Here is a 12,757-nt window from a genome sequence, read left to right on the forward strand (position 1 = left end):
CCAGGTTCCAATGGACAACTCCTGGTTTTTTAAAGCCACACCCACTGTTTGATTATGTTCTAAAATAAACATCCACAACACAGAAACAAAGGCAACTTTTTGAAAATGAGTTTACCTTATAGTTAAAATACAGCCATCCTCTAGGACATGTTCCATGCTGTTTTGGGGTATCTTTCTCTTTCTCTATGACCCAAACCTTCTTTCGCTTACAGATGCCAGGCATAGAAACTGAACACTCTTCACTAGCCCAGAGTCCTGGAGGAGTAAATGGGTTAGAAATGACCTGAAACAGTGCTGACTCTTTGTAGGCATTCTCCATCACATTTTTATGACAGCTAATGGTTTATCATAATTTTTTAAATCTAGAAATTGAACTAAACTGCTAATGGTAGAGTTCTCTGGTAATAAGAACAAACTGAGCAGGGTGCTAAATCGGTAAATCTAATTCAAGAACGAAGAAATTTTGCAAATGCAAAACAAACAAACAAACCCCAACTAACTAAAATACTACAATTGAAATCACAAAACTGATTAAAGTTCCGAGAATATTTGGTTTGGTTAACAAAAGAATGTAGAGTAATATTTTTCTTTTAAAATATTCAATATAAGGAGAAAAAAATTCTAAAACAATGGATGATCATTTCTAATTTATAATTCTTTAGAAAATATATAATTTTGAAAAATTAACTCAGTAACTTCTAAGAAGAAGCACTTTTCAACATTGACCCTTAAAAAAACAAGCACACATAGACGTGCCCGCAAGAAGATACATCCCAAAGTCCTTAGCCTCCTGGAAAATGTATTTTAATTTAGAAGAGCTATATTTTCAGAGTAAAGGTTATAGAACGCATTTCATTAGCATTCAAGTTATAGATCCCAGAATAGGGCAAGGATGCATGTAAATTGCAAAGGCAGTTTCAGTTTTCTAGTGTGAGGGATATAAGCCAAAAAATGTTGGCATTTTGAAGGAAGGGCTGGAACACTATTTTCAATGCAGAGTAGCTGCTAGTCTTCCAGAATCACAAAACAGCCTTTCTGTAGGCTGTTGTGACACCTGCTGGCAAAAGAGAGCTGATTAACAATGTGGTTTTCCCTTTCCTTTCTCTGCAGATGCCCTTACACCAAGGATTGCTTTCCGTGTTTACCCCTCTCCTGATTTGGGGCACAGGTTCCTTATGAATCTGTTAAGGGTCAGGAACATAATTACCTTTTATAGGATAAAAAGAGTGGGATGGATATGAGTGGACAAATCAACCCAAATAACACTGTACTAATGAATTGAATTAAATTAAAAAACCCATCTTAAAGGTACATGTATTTCTAAATACAGCCTGGAGACAGTTGGTGTTCTATGTCAAGAAGCAGTTAATAAGCCAGGTATTAAAAAAAAAATACTGAACTCAATGAAAATTTTTCTTAAATGTGAAAGTGGAAGTAAATTCCACGGGGGTTAAAGTTCTGGCCAATTATAACTGAATTATTATGAAGAGATTTTAAAAATGGGCCCATATTGAAATTTTTTAGAGACTAGTATTTGTCAGGCATATTTTTGACCAGTTTCATTGGGTCTATTTCTGGTGCTGTTTTGGTTCATGAGGAATGACTTATCTGGTTGTAATTCATTTTCAAGAACATGAAAGAATGGAATTAACTATAGGAATGGCCATCATCACCACTTAAAACTAATGAAACTCATCACATTCAATTATAAAGCAAGCTAGCCAAACAAAACCCTCTCACTGAACTAATGCAATGAAAATGAGACTTTAAGCCTTCTGAAAATTATCAGTTTGTGTTATAAACTGAAAAATTGGTAAATAAAATAACCTGTTATGGATGAAATGAAACCACATCTCTGGCTCTGATTATTCATAGATCCTTCTCTTCCTTTGTCCCAGTTCTGATATATTACTGGCGCTCCGTCTCTCCAGCTGTAGGTAAATTAAGAATTTTAGGGTCTTCTTTTATTCTGTTATGTTCAATCTCCAACACCATTCTTGGAGTTCTGGGGTAATTTTTATTAAATTAAAAAGATACTCATGTCTTTGGTTAGAGAAATGAAAATTTATAAGTTAAAGATAATATTTGAAGGCTATTCAACAATTGATCACTAAGATCTAGTCCAATCATTTTGCAAATAAAACCTGTCAAACAAAATAAAATGCAAATTGATCTAGGTCCATACCGAAATTCATCATTGGCTCTTTCGTCTCGAAGTCCAATCCACCAATTTACACCATACTTTGATAGCTATTAAAAAGAAAAAAAGAAAATGTCAGCATTTATTCTACTTGTTTTCCCTTTTCACTATTAAGATTAATGGGGTTGCTGTTAATAGCTTTCTATTCTTCAGTATTTTACCCAATTATCTAAAGAAGAGTACACTAAGGCCTAGCATCTTGAAAGAACCTGAAACTTCATTATTTTAAAATATTCCCTCCTCATTATGAAGGGAAATTGGAATAAAATATTGAAAATCTTTCGTACAACTTTCCCTATGTATTTAAAAGTAAATTTTCTAACTCTCATAATAGGGCTTTAAAGAGTAATATTGTAAAGTAAAATAGGATATGGACTCCTATTTTTTTTACTAAAAATTTAGTGGTTTATTGTCTCAGTGATTTATAGTTCACTGCATATGTTACACTGTTTGAAAAACAGTTCAAGGCACAAAGACATCAATAGTAAAAAGGATTTTGAATTTTTGGCATTAGTCTGATCGTTAAGTTTTTAAACTGAGTATTAGCACCCTTCCCATTTTAATAGAGAGACACAATATAGGACAAAGGAATACTATAGAACTTCCGGTGTTTAGCAACCAGAAAATTATTTCTATATTTTACTAATTTTGTACCATTATTTATCACACAGATCTCAGTGCAAATAAAGTATAAAATGAAACAGCATGTTCACACATGTGTGCATGCACACACGCACATACACTACAGCAGATGTAATACTGGACTTATGACCCAGGAAATTGAAATTCCCTCTTTACCTATAAAAGAGGAAGAAGCAGTAAGGATTTCTCTAAGACCTCTAAATCAATATACTTTATTGTGTGTGTGCTGTGTGTGCGTGAAATGTAACTTAATTTTTAAGCTAAAAACCTGTTAATTTGAAGGCATTGTATATTTAAATTTGCACTTCATTTCTTCTATAAAAATTGGAGAATACACTTTAAGATATGTATTTTTTTTCCTCATGAATGTTGGGTCATCATACAACAGAACCTAATAGCTCTCTAACATTTTAATTTATAAACAGGTATTTTTATTCCTTGAACAGCGTGGCTGTCTGCCATATCAGCAATTTGAGAATAATGCAAGATGGAACAACTATAATTTGGGATCCCTGAGGGGTTGTTTCATGGACACGTTCTTACATGCTGAATTTAGATTCCTGTTGTCAGGCTTTGAAATGGGTCCATTGGGACTGGCTGTGAACTCAGTGGGAGAACCACAACAATTTCATTCAATCTAAAGAGGTCTCATGTGCAACAATATTGGAAATCATGGCCCGATTGTTCACTGCCCCAATTAAGGACCTCTAAAGAGAAATTATAACTACTACATCTTAAGTGACATATTTATTACCACCTCAATTATAGCATGGTGATCCTCCACAGGGCGCATCACAACCTGTTGTGATATGGAATAGAACTGCAAGCTAGAAGGACAAGCTAGAAGATATCCAGGGTGAAAAAAATCCATGGTGAAAAATAGATGTTGTAAATTTTAGCTTAGGTATCAAATCACAAAAATAGAAGACTTATTAATGTTATTTCATATAAAGAAATATAATATGACCATAGATTTCATAACATCAACTATGTTTTGTTATAGACATTATAGATAGCATCATATGGGAAGATACTTATAAAAAAAAATAATACAGCAACAGCCAACATAATCTATGAAGTAATTTATGAAGTAATATAAGGAAGAGTAACCTGTCATGTCTTCAAATGTTTCCATCAAAAATATCAAAACCAGGTTACTTTAAGGGTTTAAAACACTGTATTTTGGAGGATGACTAATAGATTTGATATATTTTTATTAGAAGTATTTAGACACGAAATTATTTTTTTTAAGATTTTATTTATTTGAGAGAGAGAGAGTATGAAAGAGAGAGCACAAGCAGGGGGAGCTGCAGAGGGAGAGAGAGAAGTAGGCTCCCCGCTGAGCAGAGAGCTCGATGCAGGGCTCAATCCCAGGACCCTGGGATCATGACCTGAGCTGAACGCAGACACTTAAGCGACGGAGCCACTCAGGCGCCCCTAGACATGAAATTAAAAATAAGAGTAAATTGCAATTTTGAAATGCAAATATTACACAACACAGCATAAAAATGTTAGTGGATTAATTGACTAGTAGTTCATGTTAAACAACTCCTAAAGTGCTTAAGGCTTTTTACTTTTTTGGCAGTAATCTAAGCAACAAGATGGCTCAAAAAAGAAGTACTCAAAAATTCACTCTCATCATGCCTGTGGTATTCTGTTACTCAAAGAGAAAATACTGACTAACCACTTTTCCAAGATAGAAACATTTTGTTAAAAAAAAATCTGCTTCAGATTTAAAAAATTGCATCCAGCTTTCTTTTTCAATAGTTCTTTCACTTTCCAACTAAATGTTATTTTTGTTTTTCACATTTCTAAGTTACTACTCTTTATAGGGAAACTATACAACACATATGTAATATTAAAAATGTTTAATTAGGGGCGCCTGGGTGGCTCAGTCAAGGTTAAGCATCTGCCTTTGGCTCAGGTCATAATCCCAGGATCCTAGGATCGAACCCCACATGGGGCTCCCTGCTCAGTGGAGTCTGCTTCTCCTTCTCCTCCCCCCCTCGTGCTCTCTGTTGCTTTCTCTGTCTCTTTCTCTCAAATAAATAAATAAAATCTTTTAAAAAATATTTAATTACTATTCTGATTCTTCTTGCACTTATAGAATGAGTATGCCACAAAAGTGGGTGGTATGATCTCTACATGTTTAGTTCCTCATCCTGGAATAAAATCACTCTGGACAGACTCATTCTAGTACAACATTCATAGATACGGAATTTCTTACTCATGAAGTGTAAATGGGCACCATAAATATCACTCCTACCACCACCAAAAAGTGCCTAACACAGCCATAGATTATGCGATAAAAAGAACTGCTTTGGGAACTTATAGCTTTCTTCTTTCTAAATTGATACCCTTTTCCCTTAGCTCCCTTGCCCCTTTTCATTCTACACATTTTAAACCATCCAGTAATTTTCTTTTGTAGCACAGTGTGGTGTTAGATCAGTCAGCTGCTCACCCATCAAACTGACAAGGCATTCTGTATCAACATGGTCACAGGCTGGGTAGCAATTTTGCCATGTAAGACACCACAAGGTTTGTCTGGTTTGATATCACAACTAGATCTAGCCCTCAATTAGTATCATGGCACTGGGTATGACTTCTCAAACAGCTAAACCCATGGGTTTTACTATTCCCTTCTGCGGAAGGTATTAACTCTTCCATCCTCACTGGCTTCCCAACCACTAATAATTGGGAGAGTAAATTCAGGGAAAGGTGAAGAGAGGAGACCTGCAGATATTCCTAGGGGAGCTAAGCTCTGTTGGAAAGATCAAAGAAGCCTTTCATTGCTCATGTCTGAGACAGAGCTGACACCATCTTTTGGAGAGGGATTTTAGAACTCTTTTTGATTTTGATGTAACGAAGACATTGTGCTCTTATACCCCCCACACGGCTGTTCTGCTACCAGCAGAAGGTTTTTAAATGACCCTGTAAGTCAGATGGCCTGGGTTCATTTCCAGATTCCACCACTTAGTTGATGTGGAAATAACCAAGTTGCTTCACCTCTTTGGAGTTTTAGCTTCCTCAATGGTAAAGTACTGATAATAGACTTCCCACAGAGAGTCCTTGGAAAGATTAAATGCCATTAAATATTAGTACTTAACACAGTGCCTGACACAGTTATAATAAGTATTGGCCAAATATCAGTTCCATTTGAGACATGCACTTTGTCATGTTGATGGATGGATTTGTTTTCAGACATTGACCTGATGTCTTGTTATTGCCACCAGGAGTCTGTTGTCTTGTTAAACGAACGTATTTTCTGACATCATGTTGATGCTTAACATGGATTTGGCTTGAGTGTTCCATTTGTAGGAGAGGAAGGGTGGTAAAAAATAGCACACAAACCAATAGTGGGGAATATCTCGTTCTTGTGGTTGGTCTATCACTGAGACTCTATGGAACTGTGGGGTTGTCACCTAACCCCCCTGTTTTTCAGTTTTTTCCATCACAACTCAGTAGTAGTCCTGACCTACCTGCACCTTGCAGGCTGTCTATGCATCAAACAGGATTATAGAAATGGAAAAGTCCATGAGCTGTAAGGGAAGACATTTCTCTTACATGCCAAGGATGCTTTAAATATAGAGCTTCATTTCAACAATCAACTTACAAACATGTGCAAAGATGATAGCTCAAGAAAGGATTCCCGGTGATCATGAAATAATGTTAAATTTTAGAAAAGAAAAAAGTTTTTTCTTACTTTCAAAGATTTCCTAGGGAAAATTGGGAGTGAGTTTCCTCCCTTAGTGTCCCCTTGATAATTTTGTACATATTGCTCCCTTTTCACTTATTATTATTTCCAGCTTTTTAACAACAGAGACTGTATCTCATTTTTGTGTTGTTGACATTTTTATGTCTTTGACAAATATCACAATGCCTGACACATACCTAATGCTCAATAAATGCTTGTTGAAGAAATATACTGAAAATGTACACTATTCCTTGGCAGTCTGCTTCATTATTTAACAGGTTTTGCATGCTTCTTTCCAATTAGCCTAGCTCCTCAAAGATTGTCCAAGTCTTTATCTTAAATTGAAATGGAAAACCACTCCTTTTCATTTTATGAATATTGAGTCTTTATAGACTTAAAAGTATTATATTCTTGTAAGTAAAATTCAAAACTTTGAAATAGCCATGCGCATGCCCCCCCCGTACACCTTGTCCCTCATTTGTGCTTTATTTTCCTCCATATCATTTATCTATTTATCTTTTAATAAAATATTATGTAATGCTATGTACTTATATTGATCACAGTCTTTCTTCCCAGACTAGACTATAAGCTCCCCAAGGGCAGGAATTTTGATCTATTTTAATCACTGATAGAGCCCCAGCCCTTAGAAGAGTAGACTCTGAATAAATATGTGCTGATGATTGGATGAACCTCATGAAAGCAATAAAACTCTACTTACTCATAACTGTTGCTAATAAAGAATGAAGATAAGTGAAATGATCGACCAACATAGTAAACCTGTGTTTCCATTATTTTCTCTTAATCCCTATAACAGGAAGAAAATCAATTCTCAAAAATCTGTGGTTTTAAATGAAACTTAAATAAATGTCTGAAGTCAAATAAAAAAAAAATCCCCCCAATGACAGAAGAAGGAGCTAAGCTCTGAATTTCTCATGATTAATTGTATTCAAATACCGCTCTTATTTTGCTGTGGATAAATTCTTGCTCATGTGCAGAATGAATTGTGAGAAGATCACCACGCAGCCAGCCACAGACAAACTCAAAGGAGTGCCATTCTGCAGCATAGGTATGAAAAAGGTACTCCGCATCCTGATAAAAGAGCCAGGGAGCATCTGAAAGAAAACAAAACCAAAAAAACAAAAACCAATGCAAATGATGCAAAAGCTATTGACTGATGTGATGCAGACTGAAACAGGATATGCTATGATTGACCCCAAATTTGTAATTTGGTCACTTAGCATTAAAGAAAAGTGTATGTGTGTGTGCGTGTGTGATATACATAAATAAGTATATTTACACACACATAACTAAGTATATAATTTGCTTATTTTTCTTGGTTTATCTCATCTAAGAAAACTTCATTTGCATTGCAAGGTCTGGGATAAATGCATATTTTAAAATCACGTGTCACGAAAACAGTGTTATTATATTAATCTTTAGTCATTTAATGAATTTATTAATTTGACCATTAATTAGTTAATTTGAACAAATTAGTTCTAGGTTGACATAAGAAAAGAGAGGCTCGATTGGAGGACTGTAGTAATACAGTAATGGTATATAATGGCACGTAATTAGAAATTCAAGAATTGCCAGGATAGTTCTTACCATACTGGTACCAGGGTGGAATCTTGGGTCTCACATCTGCAAAGTGAAAGCAAACCATCTTGAGTGACCTTTCTTCACAAGTGCACCATCTCTGAATTACTTCAGCTCTAAACACGGTATTTTGTACTTTGCTTTTTAAGAGACCATTTAAAAACCAGGTACTTTGTGCTGTTTGAAATATGGTTAGTTCTCATACTTGAAGAGGAGGCTTAAGACAGGCCTCTGATTAAAGAAGAAAGGATGCGAACACTTGTCAAGGGCCTACTGTGTGTCACACAGTGTTAGGTGCCTTCACTTACTCATTTGACAAGTAATTTTGTTTGCTTGTAAAGTCACAGTGACATTTCTTCCAGGTTGTACTTGAAAAATACCATATTCCACAATAGAGTTGGTTATCCTCATTTCCTATTAACTAAATTAGCATACTGCCCTGGTGTCACCTTTTCTCATTCCCCTATGAGGCATTCTTTGCTGTACAGTTTGGTTCATCGTGATGGTTGTTGGTCCTGTAGTCCGGGATGTTTAAATTTTAGATTTCTATAACTCTTCGCTTGGAAAAGTGCTATAGATTATTAGAAAGCAAACAGATAGTAAAGATCTTATTAATATTTTTACCTCTTGGGATTTTGCATATCCATTCACGTTTGGAACTGCAGTGCAAGGACAGCAATGTCTTATTTGCCTTATAAACAGCACAATTTCTTGCATCTTCTCCAAAATAAGTATTGTCTAAAAATGAAGAGACAACCTGCAGCAGATGAAGTTCGTTATTTCTTAACGATGATCCCCCACAAAAAGTTTCAAAAGCTCAAAAGAAGCATCTCTGTAAATAAATCACAATAGACTTCTGGAGGAAGCTTAAGAAATGTCTGGATAAGACTGCAGTTAAAGGTTGTTCCACATTTATGAAGAACAAGCTAACCAAACTAGCATTTTTCCTTAAAGATGCTTTTTTTTCTTAAAAAGAGGCAAGCTACTCCTTTCTCCAGAAGGAACAGATGAGATGTAAGCTCCCTTTTGAACTTGCGCTATTGTCTCACTGGCCACAACAGGCTAGCCCTGGGACTCTGGGTACATTTCTGAAAGGCTCTGACCTGTCACATTTGGGTCTCATCTGTGATGCAGATTCTTTTGCATATACATTAAGCTTTTAGTCTTTAATCACTAAATTCTAAGTTATCCCTAGCTTTAATTGGGAAACTCCAATGCTTTCCATGAATGGTCATGTAAGGCGAATGTTAAATAAAAATTTGATCTTCTCAATGATTTAATGGCTACCTAACAGAAGAGTGGATGGACCACAGGTAAAACTGGACTAAAACTTTGGGAAAAAGAGGATGTTTGAAACATTTATACTCCTCTTCAAACACGTACACAATCATACAACTCCTCTAACTTAAAAATATGTAAGTTCAGATTCAGACAACTGTGGGAGTTTGAATATTTGTTTTGTCCAGTAGGGAGTGGTAGGGAGGAACTCCATGCGCTGCTTCATGGCTTTATTTCATTTATTCTGAACCAAACTGTCTATTCCTCTCTATCACTAATAAGAGTGTTTCACTAAAACAAAAGGAAGCATTTTCAGCCTCTACATATCACATTTCATTTTCCAGGTGCCACACTGACATTAACCACCCAACTATGCCATGTGGTGACTGCCATTTATGCAGCAGGTGGACCCTGCTAAGTTCCTTCCATTCTCTGGGCCTCAGTTTCTTTGATAGCAAAATAGATGGATGGGGTGGGTGATCTCTAAGGTCTCTTCTTACTCTCTGGTCCTGATACCCTTCTCAGAGAAGCAGTACAGAGGTGGAAATGTTTCATATATTCATATATACATATATATATATGTATGTATGTGTGTTATATGTTTAACTAGCATGTCATTATTTTTGTTTTCCACATATAGTTTTCCACAGATGCTTTCCTTGCCACAAATTTTCTCTAGTGGGACTAAAGATCATTTTTCTCTATGGATCTTTACTATTTCAAAGTTGGGCTGCTGCTCTTTTGCCAACTAGGAGACATTATAACATCATGGCTTTGGAGGCAGACAACCTGTGTACAGATCCTGGCTCTCTTATGCATTATTTTAGGCAAACTAAGCATTCTAATAACCACTGCACTGAATCATTATAAGGGTGAAATGAGATCATGCAGCAATGCATTCAACCCATGTCTGCAATATAATCCGGGCTCAATAAATAGGAGCTGCGTTAAGTGCTCACTGCAGGCTCTTGCTAGCCTCCTATTTCACAGGTGTAACTGAATACATTGATTTTGCATGTGCCTTCAGATGGATCTCATTTCAATCTGGGATACTGCTTCCATTTTTTCCCTATCATCTTGAGGAAAATAGGAGAATTCCTCATTGCACCTGAAAAAAAAATGTAATAGTTCCTTCTTTCCTTCACAGAGGTTTTTACAAGTATGAGGCTGAAAGAAAAGCAAGGTTTTTTTTCCAACCGAATAACTTGCTCTGGTTGAGAAGGAGATGGTATTTCTAAGGCTGGCACTTCTGTTCTTTTAGAGATAAACCAAAATGGTTCTTTTCATCATGATCTGGACAAGGGTCCCACATTCCTATAATTAGGTACTAAGCTAGAGAGGGAAAGTGGAGTAAAGAGAGCTTAATATTATTTTAAACAATAGTTGCTTCTTTCTCAAGACTCTTCACATGGGAGATAGTTTGGGGTGGTTTTTGGAGATTTTGATTCCTTTCCAGGATGAGATCCTACAGCTGGCCTCAGAACTATGTGGCTTGCGAAGTTTTCCCCGGACTTTGCAAAAATAACTTATGGTACCAAGATCTGGTGCAGTTTTTGATCTGAGTCTGAGTCACAGGAAATACGGTCATTATTTCCAGGTTCTCTTGGTTGGTTGACCAAGGTGTTCCAGGGCCCCCTGTTTTGAATTCATTTCCTTGTCTTCAGTTTGGAAAAACTTACAGGAGTCCCATCAGACCACTCCCAAGAGCCAGCATTCAGTGGATTTCTTTTATTAAATCCAATCCAGAACTGCCTTTCTTCTGTCCTGTGAAGAGAAAAAACAAAAACTTGGCTCTTCCTATTGAATTCACAACATAATGTAATAGGTCCAAGAAATATTTTAAAGTATTTATGTGCACAGGAAAACAGCTGATACTCCTGGCAGGATAGATCAAGTCAGCATACATTTATTAACATTTCCTATATGCAAAACCTGAGCTATGAGATGAATGTAGAGAAGATTAGCCTGGCTTCCTATTTCTCTTGGCTTGTATGGCGTGCTCGCTGGTGACATGCAGTTGAGGGAAAAGTTAACCCATATTGAGAACACTGCTTTCTCATATTCATTAGGAATGGCAACATCTTTCAAGCAGGATAAGAACACACGAAATCAAGTTGGTATGAAATTTTGGAATGTCTTTTCCGTAGAGGACTTTTTACTACTTTACTATGTATTTACCACTTTCCTATGCTTTGATTTTTTGCTTTTTTGTCAAATGTTCATGTTCTTTGGAGGTTAATTACCACCACCTCCTTTAATAAAAGGTACACAGCAGATTTTGGGTTTTGTTTTTTCAGAGCCCAACATAAATAATTTCATAGCAAATCAGTCCAAGGCACAGTAGATTCACTTCAGCAGTCACCACTGGGTTAGACTTGGCGAGAATCCCCACAGAGAACCATCTTTCCTCCAATTAGGCAGAGGACAAATACATCAAACCACAGAGTACTCAATAAATCAACCAATAAAGTCTAATTGTACAACAAACCATCTCACTAAGATAATTTTCTGAGAATAATTTGGAGAATTAAAGATTTAAAAGATTCAGAAGTCATGACAGATGCTTTATTTTCGTTACTGCAGTGAAGCAAGCCTATTCTGAAGCATCCCCTTCTCAGATATGTGAGCTATTGTGCCTGAACGATACAAATGAAAGTAAAATGTGACTTAGAAATCTGTGAGATCATTGCGGCCTGGTTGGTGACTGCCCTGATTACAATTTACAATTCACAAGGTTGTGGAGGGGGAGGACGCTGCCTTAAGGTTAAGCCAGGTACCTTAACATCAATGACGTAGGCTGGGAATTCATATCACTCGCCTGCCTTGAGAACTTTTTATTCCTTTACTTACTGAATTCAGAGTTCTACATTTTTCCTGAAATGTACTGGATCCTAGATGGTATTAATTTTCTCTTCATCAATTTCCTATAATTTTATACTTTTTAATAATATAATAAATAATAAAATAGAAATTAAAAAACAGTGCCATAAGAAGGACAAGCATGTATGCTACTATAAGAACTGGTTTATTTGCTATAATCAAGCATGAGATTTTGTTAAACTCCCTGGCAGTCTGGATACAAAGTAATATTATATAGCTTTTCTGATGAAGTGCTAAAGATTAACAATTTGATAGATGCTTGGCATTAAATTCCACAAGAAATTTCAAGTGTGAGAACTTATGACATAATGATATTTGATCTTACAGCAAATTTGGAAGTAGTTTGCATGTGGTTATTTCATATAGCAAACCTCACTATACCCAAGTATGAAAGGATGTTTTGCAAGGTGCTAAAGTCATGAAGAAAAGTTACAACTTAGAACAGTGTAGACTATCCCATATCCCCT

The 12,757-nt window shown here is 36.0% G+C and overlaps 1 protein-coding gene across 2 annotated transcripts in view; it reads right to left on the bottom strand.

The window, feature by feature from the left end:
- PLA2R1 (phospholipase A2 receptor 1) overlaps positions 1 to 12,757 on the bottom strand; it is a 115,497-nt gene that overhangs the window by 24,826 nt on the left and 77,914 nt on the right. For both annotated transcript variants that reach the window (XM_078070878.1, XM_036070995.2), the window contains exons 14-20: positions 11,090 to 11,174; positions 8,757 to 8,889; positions 8,142 to 8,177; positions 7,491 to 7,648; positions 2,186 to 2,250; positions 1,828 to 1,931; positions 116 to 255 (exon numbers count right to left, since the gene is read on the bottom strand). In XM_078070878.1, coding sequence (XP_077927004.1) covers positions 116 to 255; positions 1,828 to 1,931; positions 2,186 to 2,250; positions 7,491 to 7,648; positions 8,142 to 8,177; positions 8,757 to 8,889; positions 11,090 to 11,174 — 721 coding nt within the window. The remainder of the gene's footprint in view (positions 1 to 115; positions 256 to 1,827; positions 1,932 to 2,185; positions 2,251 to 7,490; positions 7,649 to 8,141; positions 8,178 to 8,756; positions 8,890 to 11,089; positions 11,175 to 12,757) is intronic.

Source organism: Halichoerus grypus, chromosome 4 (genome assembly GCF_964656455.1).
Source record: "Halichoerus grypus chromosome 4, mHalGry1.hap1.1, whole genome shotgun sequence".
Lineage (NCBI taxonomy): Eukaryota > Metazoa > Chordata > Mammalia > Carnivora > Phocidae > Halichoerus > Halichoerus grypus.